Below are 24,016 nucleotides of genomic sequence, written 5' to 3'. Positions count from 1 at the left end.
TAGCATCGGCTCTGCTTAGAAGAAAATGCGGACTGGTTACAATTAGCACATACAACCATTTGTTGTTGTGGGATATTACTCTTTTTACTTAACTGGAACGAGAATTCACTCAACCTTACCTACCATATTTTAGAATGTGACTGATTTTTTATGTGTCTGATTCTCAGGGAAAGTCTACAAGAAGGTGTGTGAGATGTGCCATATAAGCTATAACCTTAAACAAGACTGCTATGTTTGGTGACAATGATACAAATGTATCTTCAGAAGGTGTAAGGATACATAAGTCACAAATTCATTATTGCATTTCACATTCATATTTATTATATGGTTTCTTTGCCTAAACTTGGGGGCTTTTCTATTTATCAACAGGGACACCAGCGATGACAACACGAGGCTGTATAGAGTCTGATTTCGAGACAGTAGCTGATTTTCTGATGAGCTCACAATGTTGTATTTTTGATCAATCAGTCACCTATGGTATTAGTTAGTGAAGAGTATGTGCACAAACAAAGACATATGTGAGCTTTGAAACCGAGTCTCGAAGCATTTGCTTTCCAGTATGAGATGCATGCTTCGAGCTATCAGATAAATATAGCAACTGCTCAACAAGTTGCCAAAGAAAACAGCCCACCGGAGGATTGTACACGCGGTAAGTATTTATCCACCATTATGTTAAGATTGCTCCTGTTTTAGTTATGTCTCCCCTCAGCAAGTTTTGTTGTTTGAGATAGCTGAACCACAATTTTCAAAAGACTTCTGACTTCTATGTTTTGATGCCTATAACTCTATAGAGTATCATCATCAGTGACCCAAACTGTTGCCTCTTTTGAGTCACGCTAAGGTTCTTTCACCTTTCTGACTCACAATTTTCTTAGCCTTTTCATTCATAGTTAAAGATAATTTGACGTAGTGTTGATATTGTTGCGACAGATTGGTGCTTGACAGTGCTTTCGGCTACTATTACAACCAGACCAATGGTCTGCACTGTGACTCAGATTCTGGATTCAAATACAGTGACTCAATAGGTATGCAACAATTAAAGTTTTTTCATTTCCTTCCGGATAGAATTGTATACAATTTATTTCTTCGTGCGGGATTACACTGATAATGAAAAAGGTCGTTGGGTGAACAAGACGAAGCATACACTGCAGTTAAAATTTCATTAAAGTACCTCACTTATACACAATATTTAGGGAAAGAAAACGTGGCAAAAGGCAACTGAGTCAAGCGTGCCTAGGATGGTTGGTAATCTGGTTTATGGAGTAAGTCCAGTGTCAGCTGCATTCTCTTTTGGGAGACGAGACTTCTACGCTCTGTTTGTTGAAGAAGGTTTGGATTTGAGCAGTATCCATAGGAAAAAAGTAAGCCAGGAAAGTTTCCAGAAAGTAATCAAACTCTCGCAAAACTCAAGTAAACTTCGAAGAATGATCTTAACATGGTTACTTATAAGAGATACTTAGTTTTATTGTTCTATTAACTCTTCTAAGGTCCAAAAAGTGAGTTTGATCCTGATTTCAGCCTGATGGAACATGAACAAGAAGGTAATGGGTTGACTAGGAGCTTCTTCAATGATGGATATCTTTTTTTGTGGCAGTCATAACCGATGAGAAACTTTTAATGCAATGCATGTGTATGAGTGATAGAGCGAGAGTAGTACGTATTTTAAATCCCCACTACCCCCATACGTTTTGCATAGTTTTGGATACTATGCAATGCATGTGTAGGAGTGACAGAGTTAGAATAGTATGTATTTTAAATCCCAACTATTCCATACGTTTTGGATACTATGCAATGCACGTGTATGAATCCCTGTTCGGAAACTCGCTAGGAGTTCCTCGTACGCTCGGGCAACGCCTAGCGCCGAACGAGAAAATCGGAGATTATGCGGAGATTAATCGGCGATTTATTTAGGTTATAAATTGTACATTTGTGAAATGATACGACAAAGATAGCTTAGCGTAGTGGTTAAGACTTCCCTTTGACGTTGAATAACTCGGGTTCAAATGACGTTAGAGGCACTTTAGCATATTTTTTTAATCCTTAACTTAAATGAAGGGCAATATTGTCATTTAGCTGTCATCTTCCTCTTCGCATTATTAGAGTGTCTGCGTTTTCAAGCTCGACGGCTCATCAACTTTGACGAATTTTAGAGCAAACAACCCCGTTTTAATTGCTGTTTTTATGCGAATTCAATAAATCTTATGTATATTAGTCGATTTATAGGCCAAAACAAGAAAAAAAATTAAGGTTTTTCGAAGATCCGATTTTTTTCAACGAATTACTCAAAATCGCCACGTTCGATGATGGCCGGATAACGTTTTTCCGGCGACTTTCCGGACCTAGACGGCGCGTTTTCGAACAGGGGTATGAATGAGAGTAGCTTTGTCTATATTTAAAATATGCGTAACTATAACTAACATACTACCTAGACGACAAGTTTGATTTCGAAGTAACAGAAATTTCATAGTTTTGATTTTCTTTTAGTTTGGATAAAATTTGGTTTTAGTTTCTCAGAATTTGGATAATATTGTCTGTACATCATAGACAAAGCTGAAATGAAAAGATAACAAATGAAGTATAAATTGAAAAAGGGCAACAATATATTCAAAATAAAAGATTATGGCCAAAACACGAAAAGAAATAAATAAGGTGAACCAAAAGTTAGAGGAAAAACAATTAAAATTGGTTGAAAGAAAGACGACAATTTATGACAGCAACAAAATAAAAAACCACTATACATATACTCTTCAAAGTTAACACCAATAATGAACTTCACCAAAATAGTAAAAGATAATCACATAAGTATTAATCATTGTTGTATCAATCATTCCCACAAAACAAATACATACAATAATAACAAATTAAAGCTGCTAATATACAATAATACAAGTCGTGTTTAAAAAAAAAAAGCTAATATACAAGTCAAACATTAAATAACGACATATATTCATAAAAAGCTTGACAGACATTCTTATATGATTTTTAGCAAAAAAACATTTTTATGTGATACACAAAAAATCAATATACCAAGAAACAATTAACCGATTGGTCAGAAGTGTTAATCCAAAATATATAAATGTACTTTCACAACAAAATCCTACTATCAAGTACAAATATATTAAACACATTTAAAACAAAAAAAATAGAAAAATTAGTATTCACTTTTACACCATTACCAAAATTCTTTTTTTTGTTTGCACAAATATTTTGATAAAACAATAAGTTGTATCCGGTGGTTTGGGAGAAAATAAACTTCACAAGTCTAAATATCATACTTGGTACATAATTGTAAATGGAAATCCACTACAGAATAAAATAAAATGTGACATTTTATTAAGTTCAAAAATGCATATTTCTCATATAAATAAATATGTTATAGTTCTTACAACCAGAAATGCAATATTATTAAAAGATAAATAATTTTATTTGTTAAAATATCTCCTCTTTATAAATAAGCATATGTTCTCTATTCACCGAAACATAAACATTAAAAAAAAAATAAACAACTATATGACACATGAGGGTAATAAGATTACAAGAAATAATATAGTACAAATCAATATTACAACAAAGACACACACACAGACATGTAATTTAAATTATCATCAAACACAACTATAGGGACGGAAATTAACGAGGAAATTTAATCCTCGTAAATGTACGTCGACTTTACGAGTATTTTACGAGGAAATTTAAAATCAACGTTAGTTCGTCGTAAAATAACGACGAACGAATTCCTCGTAAAAACGACGTAACATAACGTGGATTTTATGAGCAAAAAGGGAGAACATTCTCATCTTATTGTGCAACTTGGAGAAGATATTTCCTCCGGGATTTTTTGACGTCATTGAGCATCTAGCTGTCCACCTCCCATATGAGGCATTGCTTCGTGAACCTGTACATTGCAGATGGATGTATCAGTATGAGCGAGCCATTAAATATTTGAAGGGAAAAGCAAAAAACCTCGCAAAAGTTGAAGGTTCTATAATTGCTGGAACTTTGACGGAAGAAACTTCTCACTTCACATCGTACTATTTTGCGTTAAAAGTACGTATCCGGAAAATAGCTCCAAGAAGATATGAGGTGGTGTCGCGCCACATATGCAGTTGCTGGTGTTCCAGACATCTTTAGCCAGATTGGGCGAATCGGTGGGAAATCAAAAGAGGTTTGGTGGTCGAATGAAGAAGACGTTCATAGTGCACACACCTATATTCTATTCAACTGCGAGGATTCATTGATGCGTTATTTTGAAAGGTAACATATTTTATGGAAACTTCTAAACACATATAAGCATAAATTATATAATTTCCAAAGGTTAATTAATATAAAATGTGATTTTACAGCCTATTTGTTTCTCAAGTCGAAGAAACATTCCCAGGTATATCCACAAGTGACGTAGGCAAAAGGAAAGATCAACACTTTATTAAGTGGTTGAAGAATCAGGTATTAACTCAAACTCTTAATTTTTGCAGGTTGATCGATCAAACTTTTTTTTCATACATGATCTGTATTTCAACGTTCTCTTTATTTTTGCAGGTTGATTATGACGACGACGCAGATTACCCTACGTGGTTTCACGAAATAATTCAAGCTCCACTTGCAAAGATAACCACATCACAGATGCATTTCACACGAGGCAATACTTTTCACATATATGAGTATGGTAGACAGCGGGCGACCAGTAACTATGGAATATGTGTGAAAGGCGAAACGGATTTCTACGGGATCTTGCAGGAGATTATTGAAGTGGAATTCCCAGGGTTATTGAAGCTGAAATTCGTCCTCTTCAAATGTGAATGGTTCGACCCCGTCATCAACAGAGGTGTTCGGTTTAACATATTCAATGTAGTTGATGTCAATGGTGGACAAAGGTACAACAAATTCTTTTTTGTCATATATGTGTTGTCTTTTTTTTCGCAGATACAACAAATTCGAGCCTTTCATCTTAGCTTCACAAGCAGACCAAGTTAGCTTCCTTCCATACCCTCGGATGAGAGAATCGGGAATAAATTGGTTAGCAGTGATCAAAGTTACACCTCGTGGACGAATCATCAGTGTAGAAGAACCATCATTACAAGAAGAACACATAAATGAAGTCGAGGAACCTGAACAACAAATTGATGACATCCTTCCCATTGATCCGCATAATCATGAGTACGAAGATCTTACCGACGATGCCAAGGACGAAGCTGTTGAAGACGAGTTTAATGAAAATGATGATGTTTCTAGTGATGACAAGAATGTCGATGTATCCGATTGATGTATTTTTTTAATATGATTGATTTTCAGACTTAATGCATGTGATTTGATGGATTTAATCATGAAAATCTATTTATATAATTTGATTTTGTGTAAAGTAATGGGGGGTTTGAATTAGAAAGAAGAGATTGAGATTATAAGTTAAGGAATTGTGGTTTTAGAATTTGGGATTTGGAATGGAAAGAAGAGATTGAGGTTAATGGGAAGATGGGTTTGGAATATATGAAGTAGAAGATAAGGAAGATGGGGTTTGGGGTTTCAGATTTTAGGGATTTAAACATAATCCTCGTTATTTTTTCGTAAACTAACGAGGAAATTACGACGAATCCTAAAAATAAAGAACGCGGGACTCGTTAATTCCACGTAAGCATAATTCGTCGTAAAAACCTCGTAATCGGAAAACGCGGGTCTTTGTATTTCCTCATAAATAAAAACGCGGGCCTCGCTAAACTCTCGTAAATGAACGAGGACGTTACGAGGAAACAAAACTCGGGCCTCGCTAATTCCTCGTAAAAAACACGGGTCTCGCGAGTTCCTTGTAACTTTACGTGGAAATTACGATGATTACTTATTTCTTATATATATACGCGAATAAAATCACTTCCATTTCGTCTCCACTTCCTCTATCTCTTTCGTAGCAATGGTACGCTGTTGGGGTCAAAAATCGTTACGACGGAATTACCACCCGAAAATCCTCGGAGATCGTATTTCCGAAAGAGATAGTAAAAAGGAAGATGTAACTTTCGTAAAATATAACCAAACACGAAGTTTTTACGAAGAAGTATCCTTGAAGATTCAAACCAAACTAACCAAGCTTGACCGTTGCGTAATTACCACGCATACACGCTGTCCGGTCGCTGCGTAGCAACCAAGTCCGAGCCAAAGCTCGATCGCTACGAAGCGACCGAGCTCGAGTCAAAGCTCGGTCACTACGTAGCGACCGAGCGCTCGTCCCGCTCGGTCGCTACGTAGCGACCGGGCTCGAGCCGAAGTTCAGTCTCTGTGTAGCGATTGAACCCTTCCGAACATCGATACGACATCAATCCATGCATTCTCGTCAAACCTTCGAATGCTATCTCCCGAAGACCGTAGCAAGCTCAGTCCATGTTTTCCGCTATTCAAATTCATCGATCAAACTTCGCAGATTAGAAACCGCGGAAAGTTCGTTCTTTATCAAAAAGAATTCGTAGTAAACGTGTCGAGTCGGAAGACGGCCCAAAGGGATCTAAAACACGACTCGAGGCCCATCCTACGATTTCTTAACGAAAAGCCCGTAAACCGCAGCACGGTTTACGCTTGGTCCACAAGGAAGGATAAATGTCAAGTTTTCGCGGATAAATACGGAAGTTTTGAAGATAATTGGAAGATCGGGAAAATGGAATATCTCCATTTTTATGCTATGACGGCTTAAGGGCAGAAGAGTAAAAGCGTAAACCGACCTTGGAGCTAGTATATAAGGAGTCCTAGGCGAGGAGCATGGCAGAGGACTTTTCAGAGAAAACTTAGCACTTAGAGCAATTTAGGCAATTTTTCGTTTTTGTTATTTCGAGCTGCGGCTCAATTAGGTTTAGCCGTCTTAGGGTTGCTAGAGCTAGGAATCTCGCCGACAGCTCTCGAGCCCAGGCTTATACCTTGTTGTAAACGCTCATACGCAGATTCGGAATAAGATCTACTTTGCTCTCTTTTTCGATTTCTTATTCTTATCGTTGTTATTCTCGTGTTCTGATTGCTTGACGTGTGGTAATTAGCAGATATACGGGTCCTCTGGGAAATTAGGGTTTTCCTAGTTTCCTTATTTAAACGGAAATCGACAGTGCGAATTTCGGTTCCCACATACGCTCTCTCTATTTCCTCTCTAATTTGATTAGTTAGGGTAGATTAGGTGGTTAGTGTAGGGAATTTAGATAGGTTTACGGATTTTATGTTAATTAGTGTTGATTAGGTAGTTAATGTAGGGAATTTAGCTAGATTTATAGAATTTGTTAATTATAGAATTTGTTAATTACTGTTGATGTTAATTTTAAAATTAAAATTTTCTTATGTTAGGTTCGAAAGAACAGACTTACTCCCCATTACAGAGAGGTGTTCGGTGAGCCTTGTAGTCGTTTAGACCCGTCTTCTTCACCTCTCGGTTCTTCGGGTCCGGAGACTCTCTCCGAGACTCAGTCTTCTCAGAGAGTCTCTCGGTCGCCTCCTTCTGGTGCACCATCGGTTCCTCGATTCGTTGCACCACCGGCTCCTCATGCTCATGTCGCAGAGGTGCCTCCGCCTGTGCCTCCTCCGATGGCTCCTTCGATGCCGGCCGGGATTCATCCCGATTTGATGGTGCCTCCGAGTGCTCCTTACTCGCAGTACACTGTCGAGGACCTTCTCGCTCAGCCAGGCATAGAAGGTTTATCAGTGCTAGACCCCGAACAACCGGACGGAACTTTGTGGTACGTTACATTTTTAAAAAAAATCTTTTAAAAATCTTTTATAACAATAATAAATAATTTATACTTTAAATTTATTTTTTTCGGGTTTGGGGTTGACGGATGTGTTGCTCAGAACGTAACCGAGACGATCAAAGGTTACTTCTCCGAGCCACATCCGAACTCGAAAAAGACGCTGATCTACGTCAAAAATATGTGATTCAAAATTTTCGGTGTAAGTTACTATTAATTATTTTATGATTTAGATTTTTTAATTTTTTAAAACTAATTCTTAATTCAATTTTTTCTGTTAGCAAAAATATCATTGGTCCATGAGGGTCAATGAGAAGGTGAAGAAAGTGTTTAACGCGAAGGCGAAAGCTCGCTTGTTGGACACGGTCTCCATGGTCCATGAGGGTCAATGAGCGTGGCAAACCCTCTGAGCTCACCACGGATGTGTGGGATGGCCTCATCCGTTATTGGCAGGATCCTGACTCCATTAGAGTCGCCGAATCTTGCTTTGCCTCCCGTCAGATGGTAGATGAGCACGACCACGGCCCGATGCTTCACTCTACGGGTCAAAAACCCCATGCCGGTGTCCGTCTGGATATGGTAATTAAATATTCAATTTAATTATTTTTTATATACATATATATATTCTAACTTTCTTAAATGTTTTTTAGGCCAAAGAGACGGGAGAACTCTCATCTCTTTTGCAACTTTACGAGAGGACCCACAAGAACAAGGCGGGCCAATTTCTAGATGTTAGGTCCGAGCAGATCTCCAACGAATTGGTTGGTCACGTTGAAAACCGCCACACCCAGCTGGCCCAGCAGTCCACCGACGGATTACCCATCACCTTATCCACACTTGAAGTGGATAGAATTTACGAGGAGGTAATTTTTTTAAAATTTTAAATTTTTTTATTATTCATTTAATTTAACTTTAACTTTTCACTAACAATATTTATTTTTTGTTTTTAAGGTTGTCCCTAAGAAAATGGACGTACGTTGGGGATTGGTTCCGTCAACGATGTTCCGAGAGCGACATCGTCTTATGGTCAGAGACGGGATGATGAAGTCACTCAGCTGCGTAACGAGTTGGACACGATGCGATCTGCGTTCACAGCTCGTATAGGTGGAGTCGAGGGCTTCTTGGACGTTCTAGCGGCCTCAAATCTGGAATAGGAGTCCTTGTTGAGGAACATGCGACGACAAAATCCCATTCTAGGTGAGTAATCCGGCACACATGACGAAGCGGATGTAGAAAGGATGAGTGAGGAATTCTACCGGGCGATGAACTACCTTTAGTTCTTTTTTTTCTTTTCTTTGGTTGTATTATAAATTCAAAACTTATTTATGTATGAAATATTTTCGTATTTACGTTTATTTTAAATTATATTTTTATTAATAAATTAAATAATTTTTATTATATTTTTTAGTTCTGGAAAATAAAAAATCGAAGTAAATTCGTTGTTAAATTACGACTACATTACGTGGAAAGTTTACGAGGAAGTTACGAGGAAAAGTTTTACGTCAACACTACGAGGAAAGCTTAACGAGTATTCTACGTGGAAGAGTTTACGTGTAATTTACGAGGAATTGCTTTCGAGGTATTTACGAGGAAATGTAGCGTCCTCCTTACATGGAAAGGTTACGTGGTTTTTACGACGAATACTTTTCTTCGTCTTTACGACGAAATGTGTTTCTCGCTAATTTACGACGAATTGGCCAGGAAAAATGCGTTACGACGAACGAATAATGACGAAACTCGTTTCCTCCCTAATTCCTCGTAAAGTCTATTTTATGACGAACTTACTACGAATTTCGCCGTCGTTAATGTTGTGTTTTCTTGTAGTGTACATAATTTAAAACTAGTTGAAAATAGTAAATAAAATTTAGTATTCACCTCATTACCATCAACATAAGTTTCTTTCAACAACTCAATAGATATTATTAAAGGTTTTATAAAGAAATTTTAGCAATTAGAATAAAAAAAAGATCACATGACATGAGAGGCAGATCCAGTACAAGATGGTGTGTGTGGCATGTACCCCACTCTAATTTGCTTTTCTTTCTGTTACAGTTAGTGCTAAATTTATATAAATATACTTAAACTAAATATTAGTTACAAGAAATTGGCTATGTGTTCCATACCAAATTTTTTTTTCTGCATCCGCTCCTTTATGGCATAAAAGATAAGTTGATTTCAACACCATCTTCATTGTGTTCACATATTATAATAACGAAAGCTAAGTGGTGCATATACCAAAATGTTACGAAATATTCCAAATTTATAGTAAGGAAACAAAAGTAGAAAAAAATAGAAAATTGGGTACAAATATTATTAAACAATAAAATTCAATTAAATACAAAATAAAATTATTCACATATTAATAAATAATTATAAATAAATAAATAAATTTAAAATAGATTATCCGTCCGTAACGCGGACAAATGAATATGTAATGATTGAACTGACTATATGCAGAACTGAGGATGTTGTTGATTGTTTCATTGTCCACTTCAAATACCACATTAATATATCCTTATGCCGAACATGCTTGCATAGCCCATACAAAAGCTGTCAATTTTGCTTGTGCTGCAGTTTCTCTTCCCTGAAATTCTCCCATTCCACACTCCATGAACGCACCATTACTATTACGAATGATCAAACCCACACCTGAATCGTTGATTCCTTGATGGTGGGATGCATCATAATTGCATATGACCCACACTGTTGGAGGACGTTTTCATTTTCCAGAGCTATGGATTCTCGTTGTAGATGTTGTTTGCTCCGGTGTTGATGTAATCCATTCTTTCACATCTTTTTTTTTGTCAGCATTCTTTCACATTTTTGTGGCTCTATTTATCTAATAACCCTCCTTTATTACAAACAAGGGTTACTGGTGGATGAGCAAATAAAAAACAATAAAATAATATTTTAATTGTAATATATATATATATAATAAAAATTAGTTACTCGCAACTAAAAATAATATTAAAATTTCAATATTTTATTTTTTGTTGTTCTTGTTAGAAATCACATGCTTGTAATTTTTCTTTTAAATTAAATATAATTATCTTATATTTTGATTTTTTGTTCTATTTTATTATAAAGGTAATTAAAATAAAAATGCTCGAAATTACCGTTTAAATTTAATATATAATCATGGATTATTTTTCCATCTTATATATTAGTTTTTGAATTTGTTAATAATTTTCTCTAATAGTTGGTCTGCGATTCACACATGGAATTTGTTTGAGTATATATTTTGCTAACATTTGTTTTTATTTTGCGATGTTTTATTATTTATTATGTGTGAGCTGTTTTTTGTTTTTTATTTTATGTTAAATTATTTAATGCTATAATATTTGGTTTTAGTCTTGTTGCGTAAACTGAATTCATAATAAGATTATTGATACTATTTTCATTTTGAAGGTGTAGATCTTTTGGTATATTTGTCTTATTTTATATTGCGTCTCTTTTTCGATTATACAAATATTCTGTTTTTAATTTTTATATCAATGTTGAATTTGTTCTTGAAGAGATTTTTGGAATTCATTACATAAGATTTTTTTCGTTTTCACATTTATTTAAATACAATAATGATTGATGTGAATATAATGATTGATGTGAAAATTTTGGTTAAATTGTTAATAGAGTATTAATTTGTAAAGTATTTATTGGTTATTAAATGTTTTGTTAATAAATTTGTTCTAAACATTAAGAAGATGAATAATATAAGATAATTTATTCAATTTTAAAATTTTATAACATATATCAAAATTTAGTATATCTTTTGTTGAGTTGGCTATCTAAGAATGGAGAAAAACAACTTTATTATAATAGATTTTCATATCGCTTTTATTTTTTATAATCTTTATTTTTTTGTAATATCTGTTTTTGAAATATTATTAAATGGATTATACAAACTTCAACGGAATGGAAAGATGATATAAAAATATTAGATAAACTGAAAAATATCTTTCTGAAATACAAATATTTTATAAATAATTAATTCATAAATTTATTAGTTCCTATAGTAAAAAATATACATTTAGAATAATATAGACTGGCAATATATTTTCAACTATATATAAGCATAAAAACTCACCTCTCTTATTTATTGGTAAATCTATTTTATTTTGTAATAGTGTATTATGGACAAAGAGGTTTTGTATAACAAAAGCAGTCTTGTTGTCTTTAGGTTTAACGACAAGGAGCCTTAACAGAACAATTGCAGTCATGATGGTCTTTCTTCTGAACAATTCTGTTTGTACACTCGCAACGCTCAAATTTTTGATTTGCTCGTACTCGTGGTCGCTGTACTTCGACATGGCACTTCTTGTTTCCATCAGGGCTGCATTTTCCAGGAAGTCGACGATACCATTTACACAAAGGGTAAGGGTTTTGGCCATTCACTTTAATAATTTTCCCGAGACCAACAAAAATAAACAAAATAAAGTTAATATTTGATAAAATCATTGGCTAAAAAATGATTGATAAGATAATCAGATTGTTCTTTCAAAAAAAAAAGATAATCAAATTGTAATTTGCTTTTTTTGTTCAACGCCAACTTTGTTTATAGGAATAATCATTAATTTCACAATTTTCAGATATAGAATCAAATGAAAATAATAAATAATATATTACCTTTGACAATGTTCGAAACGTGAGACATGAGAACGCACAAAAGAACAACTGAAATAGCATACTTCATGATTTAAGAAATTGATAAAAAGATTGTTTTTGTTATGTGTAAAACTTTATGTTATTCTTTATCAATCTCGTGAAAAGAATGTGTGTCTTTTCGTTGTCCATACACATCATATATATACTGAACACACACTAAAAATAGATCTTTTATGTTAACTTACGAGGTAAAACCCAAACAGATTAAAAACGTATGGTGTGGCCAATTCAACAAAGTCGATGAAATCGGTAGATTATATTTGAAAAAAAAATACTTATTTTTACTTTTTGTAGGGATTGAGAATACTTAGGTCATTCAAGTTGACATTGCCCACATATATGAAAATAAAAATCAACAGTAGCAATAATATATAATTTGTAGGGAAAGCTATTTTCTTAAATTAAATTAAAACTTAGTCTTCTTACTATTTTTTTTTTTGAACAACAAATCTTCTTACTATATAAAGTAATCGTATGATTTTGTTTCTTACTAAATATCACCAGGTTTTCAGTAGTAATCGTATGAATTTGTTATATTGTAGACACCCACGAACTTCAGGTCATAACTCTGGACTCACTCACCACCACGACCTCAGAGATTGGTGGGACCAATAGCTCTGCAACATCAGGCACACAGGGGCCAAACGATAGCCAGTTCTTACATCTCCTAAGGTTGTCTGGAGATCAACCGCGGGACAACCCTGTGGAGAAAGAAGCCCCTCCAGATAGACAATCTCTAAGCCATTTTGCTCAAGTTTCTAAGGTTGTCTCATTTTTTAGTAACACCATACGAATCAAATTTCACATAAACCTCTTTGGTTATTTGATTAAACAAGTTACATGATTGATAACAGATTCTGCCTATTACAAAGTCTCGTAAATTTCCAAACAATGTGAGATAAATAAACTGTAAACTGGTAAAAGAAAAACACTCTTGAGTTGAATAACAAAAAGATACCTTGAGAGTTGAGAGTCATATGTCAAAGGTTCTCAGTTAATCGAATCATGAAAGAGTTAACAGCAGAAGCATCTAAGACGATCCACGAAGACTCAAACAGCTCATGAAAGTAATCAGCTCTACTCTCTTGAGCTGCTTTTCTAAAAGCACTACCAAACGCATTCCCTCTTACCGCACCAAGCCTCGGCTTCCCACAAACTCCAACCACAAGTATCTTCCCTAGCTCTTGAGAGGCGCAGGCACATAGCATCGGTTTCATCCTAGCTCCTTTCTCCCTCAAAGCATCCATCAGAAAGTAACAGAACTTAGTCAAAGCCTGAGGATATCCCAAATACTTAGCGTCAATGGAATCCTCAACCTTCACCCATCTGAACTTCCTTCCACTTCTGATGCATCCTGTCTTGGTAATTGCTGCACTTCCTTGTCTGAGAATCGCTCTTTGAACCTTGATTGCTTGCTGCATCCCAGACCGAAGCTTATCAAGATTGTTCAAGGACAAAGCATCATAAGCTTCTCCAAACTGCTGTGAAGCAGAGCAGCCACCTGAACCAAGAAACGATTCAAGAAGCGCTGTAATACCGTAGACAACATCAGCAGCAGAGACTCTTGAGCTGTATCCATGAAGCCGCAAGAAGCTCCTGAAGTAGAAATCATTTAAACCATACTCAGGCAAAAACCGATCAAACTCTTGCTTCATTTTCCTCTTCACCTCGTTGTTCATGTACGGAAACTTCTGCTGGCACTCAATAAGCGCGAACCCCATACGCGCTAGAAGAAGCTTAAGCTTCTTGATCCCGTTATCGCTCCACGTCTTGAGCTTGGTCGCGATGTACGAGGAGCAAAGCATGGAGTCAAACAAGTTCCACTCTCTCAGGAGCATAAGCCTAGGCTCTTCTTCGTAAGAGATTCTCGAACAGTCCGGCGCTCGAACCTTGGTTCCGTCTTTTAGAGTAACGGAAGTGACTTTATCAATGTTACCGGAGCTGTTGATGTGCTGCTCGAGCTCCATCACCGCAGCTTGGTATCTCTCGTCGGTTAGCCTCTCGTGAACGAACTGATCAGTCAAGGAAACGCAAGCCAGCCAGAGCAACTCGTTAGTGTTCTTCCTCAACATGTGAGAGAGCTCAAAGAGCAAGCATCCAGATGGCTTCCCATGGAAAGTCCCCATCTTGTAGTAATCCCTCTTCAGCATCTTGAAAAGCTTCACACCATCACCAACCATCTTCCTCCTCTTACTTGGCCTATCACTATCACCATCACTCTCTTCTTCCTCCTCCTCCTCCTCTTCTTCTTCACTTTCATCAACATCAGCACTTTCTTGATGCATCTGATAACTCTCATTAGCCAACTTCAAGACATCAAAATCATAAGCTAAATCCGCTTGCCTCTCATCATCATCAGTGTGAAGAACAACAACGCTCTCATTACCATCGCTCAGATTATGCAAATGAATAGGCCTATGACTATCCACCACAAAGACACGAGCCTTAGGACCTAGCGTAAGCACGAGCCTCAAATCACGGTGACAGCCCCAGTTAATCAAAAGTATAGTCACGGGACTCTCCGAGGAAGAGCACAGCCCAGGGCCTGCGTACTTGTGGATCTCGAGAAACGAAGAGACGGGGAAACACGAGTACTGGATCGAATCGGATTCGAGGATGTGAGTGATGACCTTGAGGGCGCAGATCGAGTCGACGTCGGATGAGGAAGGGAATATCAGAAGAGGGTTCTGTGAATCGGAGGAAGTGGCTGATTCGCGGAGCTTGGCGTAAAAGGATTCTACTTTCTGGATCCTCACCATAGCAGTGAAATTGGGTTTCGCACGAATCTTAGATTCGGATTGTGAAGAAAAAAGCCCTAAATCGAACCCTAATTTTCTCCAGAAATGGCCCAGAATATTGAGAGAGAGAGAGAGAGAGAGAGAGAGAGAGAGAGAGAGAGGGAGGGAGGGAGAGAGCAGGAACCACAGACAAAGTAGCTGAGATTCGAGTTGTCTCTGAAGAGAATCACATCAAGCAAAATGAACAAAGATGGAGAGGAGAGAGAGAGTGTGTGTGAGGAAGATGAAGATGAAGATCTGGTTGGGGTGTATATTTCTTCAGGGATTGAAATGGTTTGAAAAGTTTTGAGTGATTTTGGGGGTTAAAATCTTTAAATTTCGAAATGTTTTTTGATCGACCGCCAAAATATTGACGTTGGCGCTGAAGGAGGGAGGGATCTTTGTGGATCGCATCTACGGAGTAGGAGTGATCTGGACCGTGGGCTTACCCTCCATATCAAATCAACACTTTTTTGTTTCAGACACTTCCGACTAGCAAATGTCAAAGTAGCGAATACACGTGACCAGCTGTATGTGTCATTATTCATTGTTTAAAATAATGTTTTATGTTTTTTTTAATGTTTTGTGTTTTATTCTTAGAAATAAAATGTTTTCGTGTGTTTTAATGTTTTAGTAGGTTTAGATGCGCGGAATAATGTTTATCAATTTAATTTTCTGTATTATGTATTTTTACATGTTATGAAATAATAAATATATATTGAATAATTAAAAGTTAGTAACAATTACATATACAATTAAATTGGTGTGAACATATAAATCAATTTTATTAATCCAAACAATGTTTTTTCTATTTGATAGGATATAAAAATAAATTTAAATGATATTAACATACATAGTATATTTTTAATATTAATGTCTATTAAATGATGATTTCCACTAATATGGTTTTTTTTTATCATTTGTATCTTTTATAGCAAAAGCTTTAATTTACTAACAAAATTTTCATTGTGGGATTAATAGTTTTAGTAATTTATAATTTTTTTAAAAAAATTTGTCAATGTTTGTTCAAAGCTTTTATCAAAAATAATTGTTCAAAGTAAATTTCAAAATTAAAATATTTATGTATTTTATATGGTATATATTTTTAATTTAAAATGATATATATATATATATATATATATTTATTTATTTATTTATTTATCTTCTAATCTTAGTAAATAATTAAATTATACTTTTTACTTATATGATTTTCTAACCATTTGTATTTTTTAATAACAAAATTTTAAGCCATTGATCACAAAATTTGAATGTGAGACTTTTTACAATTTTAGTAATTTATGGTCGTTTTTAAGAATTCAAAATATAACATATACAGAAAAATCTAAATTTTTATTATATGGTTAATGTGATTGTTTAATTTATTTTAATAGTTTAAAATTAAACAAATATGATAGAAGATACACTAATTTTTATCAAATTTTTATTATTCAAAATCATTAATTGACATATATACATTAGCCGCATTAGGAAATTCCATAACTTTTATTTAAGGAAATAATAAAGAACATTAATAATAAATTTATGGTTAGGTTAATAAAAAATTGATGGATCAACATACTTCTCTAATGATTGTAATAATCATCTTATTGATGACACGCGGCTACAAAAAAAGTTGTAAGGGGTGATTGGTTGGGGTGTAATTGTAGAAAATTTACTTTAAAATTTAGTCTGTAGGTTTTTTTAATTTAGCTTTAATGGATGTAGCTTTAAAATTTTCTACAGCAAAAAAGATAGGGCTTTAGAAAATAAGATTTTTACAACCATTTTTTGTGTGTTTTTGCTGTAGCTTTAATTTTTTGGTTGTAGCTTTAAAAACTAAAATAAATCATGATCGATAGTATTTAAGGCTGTAGATGAAAATTAAAGCTAAAGTCTCTTCCTACATCTCAACCAATCACCTTCGATATTTCTCAATTAATATACAGGGGATGTTTTATTTATACTTAATACTTCAATTATATATTTTTCTTTTGATATATAGGTCCTAGTTTTGTAGGTGTTAATTTTCGTATGGGTACAATTACAAACCTAAGTCCTCAACAGAAACAAATCTATTTAAGAGAAAAATTATGATTGGGTTACGACACACGGGTTCGGTTAAAGTGGGTTATTCAATTCGATTACTATAACTTCTCAGTTTATTCGGATTAAGAAAATTCTACCGTTTTAAACCAAAAAATATTACAGTCCGGGTCGATCGAATTTGCACAATCTGGTAAAATTACTTTCAAATTTACTGTTTTAAACATTTTAAAATTTGGAGAAATGCACTCAAATATATAAGATTATAATTTGAAAACTACACCCTTATTTAAATTTTTGGAAAAATACACTTATATATATATATATATATATATATATTTACCTAATTGCCCATTCTTAATATTTCTAATATATTGCTTAAAATTTGTTTTTTTTAAATCGTAATTTCTAATATATTGTTTAAAAATTGTTTAAAAAAAATCATACAGAATCTATCTAATATATTTTTAATATATCTACATAATATCTATTTTAATTATTTTGAAAAGAAAATAGAAATCAAGACGCGTATCGTCTTCTCGTCTTCTTCTCCTCTCCATTTCTGAAACTTTTCTCATGTTTCTCTTAGTTTCACAGATTCTTCCTCTTAGAGGTTTGTAAATTCATGAATCATATTTCAGTTTCTAATTCTGATTCTATTTTATTGTGACAATAAATCTGTTTTATTTTTCTTTAAGGAAAATAATGTTGCATTTGTCTGGAGTTTTAGGAGACTGGAAGATGAATAAAGAATCATGGAGATTCAAGGTGAATACAAGAGCAAGAGGTAAATTATTTACCATTAAAGAAGGATTGAAGTTTGATGAGATGGTTGAGATGGTTCATGAAGATTTTGGTATAAATAGGTTGGGTAATGAGTGTTGTTCAAAAAAAAAAAGTTGGGTAATGAATTAGAACTTAGCTACGCACTACCAGAATCAATGCTTTGAGATATGTCTAAGGATACACCTCATGTTTTTGTCAACAGTGATAGGCAATTGGTTTAATGTGTAAATTTACGCCTCTGCATCTTTGCATCTCGGTGAAGAATGGAAACCTAGGGAACCATGATCAAGGTTTCAGTCGTAAAGATACTGCCGTTGATGGAAAAGGGCATGGAAATAAGAATAAGAATGTTGATAGACAGGAGAGTAATCAAGAACCAGAAGTGGAAGTTTCTAATTTTCATGATGCAAAGGTCATTGAAAAGGGTCAATGGTTCAAAAATAAATCATAGCTGTCTTGGAGTATACAAATGCTTTCGATTGAACGCAAATTCAGAATTGTTGTCAGCAAGTCAGACAAGAAGTTGTTAGTTGTCAAATGTGCAGATACAAGCTGCAACTGTATGGTTAGAGCTGCCAAGACTAATCCGACAAACGAGTTTTCTGGGTAACAAAATACATCGACAAGCATACATGTTTTTCTAGAAACACTGGTGGACCGAGAGCTTCTTCCAAAGTTATAAGTAAGCTTCTTTTGCAAAACTTTAGAAATTCAGATCTAAATATGAAACCAGAGTTGATTTCCAGTACTATGAAAAAGAGATATGGTCTTGATACAAAATATTGGAAGATATGGAAAGCTAGGGAAGATGCTCGGACAGAGGTATTAGGCTCTCCAGAAAGTAGTTATGCTCAGCTTCCAATATACATGACTTGACTTGTTTATATAAGTTGAAAAAAATAAAATAAAGGGAAATCAGTATAAACTTCATGATAAAGTAAAAACAAATCATAATTCACATATTCATCTTTGTTATTATAAAATTTAAATGATAAAATAATATATTTATCTCAACACATATATTTATCTTAAACAAAATAATTTTAATGTTATTATTTTTATTAATTCCGAATTTATATATTAATTTCGAATTAATATCTTAATTATTGAAATATCTTGGGTAAAAAAGTCAATTCATAATTAAAGAAGTGTATTTTTCAAAAAGTAAAATAGAAAATGCAATTATCAAATTTCAAATCCTAAATAGGGTATTTTGCAAATTATCCCTATACTTAATAACCGGTTTTATTTTAAATATTTACATCATATGCTGTCATATGTATCAGTTGTAACAATGTAATTATAATTATTTATGTGCTATGCGTAGAAATAATAATTTTAAATATAGTATTATTTTATTTTAAAATAAAATTGTAATTTACATGTTGTCATTATTATATTTTTTATCCTGAAATTCAAATCTGTTAGACATAATTTTTAGTTTCTGTTTCTGAATTTTTGGAGATTTTCATGTTTAATTTTTTTTTTGTTCTTTGTAACCATATTATTATTTATTATTCTGAATAAAATATAGAGAAATTAACTCATTGTTATACTGGTGGTGCTAAAAAGGGTATAATTTAGAAAGTGGTGTATTACTGTAAAATAAAATTAAGATGGTGTATTTTCATATATATATATATATAATTTTGTAGGGCTTTTTGCAAAAGTGACTCAAAACTTGGAGTCAAACAGAAAACTAACCTTTTCGTTTGACTCCTTTTTTTTGAGATTTTAACCCCACACCTGCATTTTATCTACGAAAATGCCATTAACATTTTTTTTTTTTTCGAAAATGGCTTCTTTACTGTCTCAACCTCATCTTCTTCAAGTATTTACAATATTGCCACTGCAATGAATAGTGGCAACAACCTTGTACGAACTGTTTGGAGCTTTTAATGCCCTTTAATGCACGTAAATCTCTTTACACTCTCTCTGTTTCAATTGTTATGAACTAAAAACAACATTTATTTCACTTTCTCTCTATATTCATCCAAAAAACTCAAGCTTTTGATTCAAAATATGGGCTATGGTTGACAGAGCCATATTTCTTTCGTTTTGACTTACGGTTGCTTTCGTTTGAGGTTCTGGGTGGTTGGAGAAGACCATGTGTGCAAACGAAGTCATCTCACCTAGTTTAAGGTACGAATTTGAATTTTTTTTCAAGATCTGTTCGCGTAGAAGACTTACTAGTAAGTCATCTGTATGTAGAAGACTTACTGATGAGTCTTCTGGTCAAACGGACGACTTAATTCTAAGTCGTCCGGCTTTGTTTGTTAAAAAAAAAACTTCAGACGACTTATATATAAGTCGTCTACGAGAAACGGGCTAGTTTTGCATTTGACCGAATCGTGTCAGATCTTTGACTATTTCTGGACGACTTATAATTCAGTCGTCTCTGGGAAAGTTAAAATTTCAATATTTTATGAAAACTTGACGACTTACGTGTAAGTCGTCCTAGGTTAGTTTTGTAATTGAAAAATAAAACTTCATAATTTAACTTTAACCAGACGACTTAATATAAAGTCGTCCCTCCAGAAGACTTAATTTAAAGTCGTCCGGGGAAAGCAAAGTCGTCCAGAATTTTTCCCAATTTTCTGGTCAAACCTTGCTTATCCCGGACGACCTTAAATTAAGTCGTTTAGCTGGACGACTTTCATCTAAGTCGTCTGGAGAAAGTTAAATTTCAAGTTTTATTTTTCAATTACAAAACTAACCTAGGACGACTTACACGTAAGTCGTCAAGTTTTCATAAAATATTGAAATTTTAACTTTCCCAGAGACGACTGAATTATAAGTCGTCCAGAAATAGTCAAAGATCTGACACGATTCGGTCAAATGCAAAACTAGCCCGTTTCTCGTAGACGACTTATATATAAGTCGTCTGAAGTTTTTTTTTTAACAAACAAAGCCGGACGACTTAGAATTAAGTCGTCCCTTTTAATTTTCAATTGCAAAAGTGACCTCTTTAGACGACTTACCTTTAAGTCTTCTGGACGACTTAATGCTAAGTCGTCTGCGGCAATGTTTATTGAACTTCTTCATTTTCTCTATGTTTACTAATGTGTTTTATTTTGAATATTTGCAGATGATTTTTCAGTTACATGCAGTGTATGGAGAATGGTTGTTGAGAGATTTCCGTTGGGATTTTGTGGTTGATGATCTCAAAGGAGCAAGATTGTTTTTATTGAATGAAGATTCAACACATGCTGAACTTGTTGCAATGGCTCAAGAAGATTATAACCTGGACATGAGAACAGTGAGTGTGGAGATTAGCTACTCATTACCAGCAGAAATGATGATGGCTCCAGGCAGTCTTCCCATTCATGTTACAAGTGATAGACAAGTTCGAAACTTGCTGGAGATACTCAAAACCCATAGAGTATGTCTTTGTGTATCAAGCCGCAGCAAGGTCGAAACGGTTTCAGAGAAAAGGGATATTGATGAAGCTGGTGAATGGGAAAAAGATGTTGGTGATAATGATGAAGCTGGTGAATAGGAAGAAGATGTTGGTGATGATGATGAAGCTGGTGAATGGGAAGAAGATGATGGTGATGATGATGAAGCTGATGAATGTTTTGAAGATGTTGGTGATAATGAGTTTGTTGAAGATGAAAATCAAGATGGGGAGGAGGAAAATGGGGAGGAGGATGCTGATAATTCTATTGTTGGTGAAACGGATCAGAATGGTGGGGATTACAGTCTTTATGGAAAGGTTCCAGATGAGGACGAGGAAGATGATGATAATATTTGTTTTGAAGAAATCCAAAAGACATATGCTAAGACAAATGCTATTGAAGGAGGAAAATCGAATGGTACCAGTATCTATGTCAACCAGAGTTTTGTTATCAAGGGTGCACTGCTTTCAGAGCTGCGGTTGACAGCAGTGAGGGGTAAGTTTTCTTTCAGATTATACAAATCAACGAAAACTCTCGTTGTGTCAACATGTCCGGTTAGCTATTGTGGATGGAAGGTCAGAGCGAGTGTCAAACATGGGACAAACACGTTTTGGGTAACAAAGTATGCCTGAAAAACATTTATGCTCAGTGGGAGACCTAATCGCTCAGCGGAGACACTGTACTCCGAAGTATGTAGGTAGTCTTTTCATTGATCGTGTTGGAATCATTGATGGGATAACTCCGCAGCATATCACTGATGCAATGAGGAACATGTTTGGCATGGCGCTTGATTACACCACTTCATACAGAGCACTGTTATATGCACAAAGATTGGTGAGAGGATCAGCAGAAGAAGGGTATTCGCGTCTGGCATCATATTTCGAGCAAATCTCCATTGCAAATCCTGATTCTATCACGGCGATAGAACTTGATTCTATGAAAAGATTTAAGTATCTATTTCTCTCTTTTGGAGCTTCTATCAAAGGTTTTAAGTATCAGAGAAGGGTCATTGTGGTGGATGGAACTCACCTAAGTGGAAAGTATGGAGGAACTATGTTAGTTGCAGCCGCACAAGATGGCAATTTTCAGATATTCCCATTGGCTTTTGGGATCGTGGATGAGGAAGATGTACCTTCTTGGGAATGGTTTTTCACAAAATTGGCTAGTTGTATATCTCATGACAAGCCTCTGGTGATAGTCTCCGACCGGCACAAGGCCATTAAAAGTGCGTGTGATAAGGTGTTTCCTTGGGCAACCCGAGGAATATGTTATTATCACCTTCAAGATAACATTGTCAAAAAGTTTAAAGGGAAACATCTCATGTACTTGGTGAAAGGGGCTGCTTATGCTCACACGGTTTACGATTTTGACCGGTACATGGCTGAGATACGGAGTGCAAACCCGGAACTTGCAACGTATTTGGAGAAAGCCGACGTCAGGCTATGGTCAAGGGTTTATTGTAAGGGGAACAGGTTCAACATAAAAACAAGCAACATTGCTGAATCTATTAATTCCGCACTGAAGCGAGCAAGAGGATTTCCGATTACGTTCCTGCTGGAGTTCATAAGGCAGAAGTTAGGAAAATGGTATTGGAAAAGGAGACAAGATGCTTTGAGTCTCACAACTGAACATAGCCGGGGTGTTGAATACTTGCTTGCTGTTCGAGAAGAGATAGCGGATACGATGACGGTCGAACCAATTGATGGATGGCATTTCTTTGTCAAAGGTGGCAAAATGGACTGTGTGGTTGATTTGGAACATGCAAAGTGTGATTGTGGTGTCTATGGAGTGGAGAAAATACCTTGCTCTCATGCTATAGCTGCTGGAACACATGCTGGTTTGCATATCTCCACACTTGTATGTCCACTGTACTCAAAGAATTATCTGTATGCAGGATACTCAGAGAATATATATCCTATCGTGTCACAACATATTGAGGAACGAGAATGCTTTCCTCCAGAACTAAAGCGTGGTCGGGGGAGACCGAAGAAATCAAGATGGCAATCTTGGTTGGAGCTATCTAGGATGAGAGGACACAAACCCAGGAAGAAACACAGGGCACGGAGATGCTCAAACTGCAAGGAAACTGGCCATACGAAACCAGAATGTACACAACCAGTTGACTAGTTGTCCAGACGACCTAAATTTAAGTCGTCCAGTCTTGATTACCCGTCTAGACGACTAAAGTTTTAGTCGTCCAGTGTATTTTATTTTTAGACGACCTTCTACTAAGTCGTCCAGTGTATTTTATTTTTAGACGACCTTCTACTATCCCTTCAAGTGTATTTTATTTTTAGACTACCTACTTATAATAAGTCGTCCAAACCTTCTAGACGACTTATTTGTAAGTCGTCCAGTTAGAAAACCTTCCAGACGACTTATAATAAGTCGTCCTAACCTTCAAGACGACTTATTTGTAAGTCGTCCAGTTGGAAAACCTTCCAGACGACTTATAATAAGTCGTCCAAACCTTCAAGACGACTTATTTGTAAGTCGTCCAGTTGGAAAACCTTCCAGACGACCTATAATAAGTCGTCCAAACCTTCAAGACGACTTATTTGTAAGTCGTCCAGTTGGAAAACCTTCCAGACGACTTATAATAAGTCGTCCAAACCTTCAAGACGACTTATTTGTAAGTCGTCCAGTT

At 35.1% G+C, this 24,016-nt stretch overlaps 1 protein-coding gene across 1 annotated transcript; it reads right to left on the bottom strand.

The window, feature by feature from the left end:
• Positions 1-13,164: 13,164 nt before the first annotated feature.
• LOC106447406 (cell division control protein 45 homolog) lies at positions 13,165-15,739 on the bottom strand. The gene has a single exon (XM_022699675.2). The coding sequence runs from the start codon at positions 15,122-15,124 to the stop codon at positions 13,346-13,348; it is 1,779 nt and encodes a 592-aa protein (XP_022555396.2). The 5' UTR covers positions 15,125-15,739; the 3' UTR covers positions 13,165-13,345.
• Positions 15,740-24,016: the final 8,277 nt, after the last annotated feature.

This window comes from Brassica napus, chromosome C3 (genome assembly GCF_020379485.1).
Source record: "Brassica napus cultivar Da-Ae chromosome C3, Da-Ae, whole genome shotgun sequence".
NCBI lineage: Eukaryota > Viridiplantae > Streptophyta > Magnoliopsida > Brassicales > Brassicaceae > Brassica > Brassica napus.
Note: the sequence above shows the minus strand (reverse complement) of the source record. Positions and strands in the feature narration are given on the sequence as shown.

What these genes read in the sequence shown, in the direction of transcription:
- LOC106447406 (XM_022699675.2), bottom strand. Translation starts at nt 15,124, where the DNA reads ATGGTGAGGATCCAGAAAGTAGAATCCTTTTACGCCAAGCTCCGCGAA.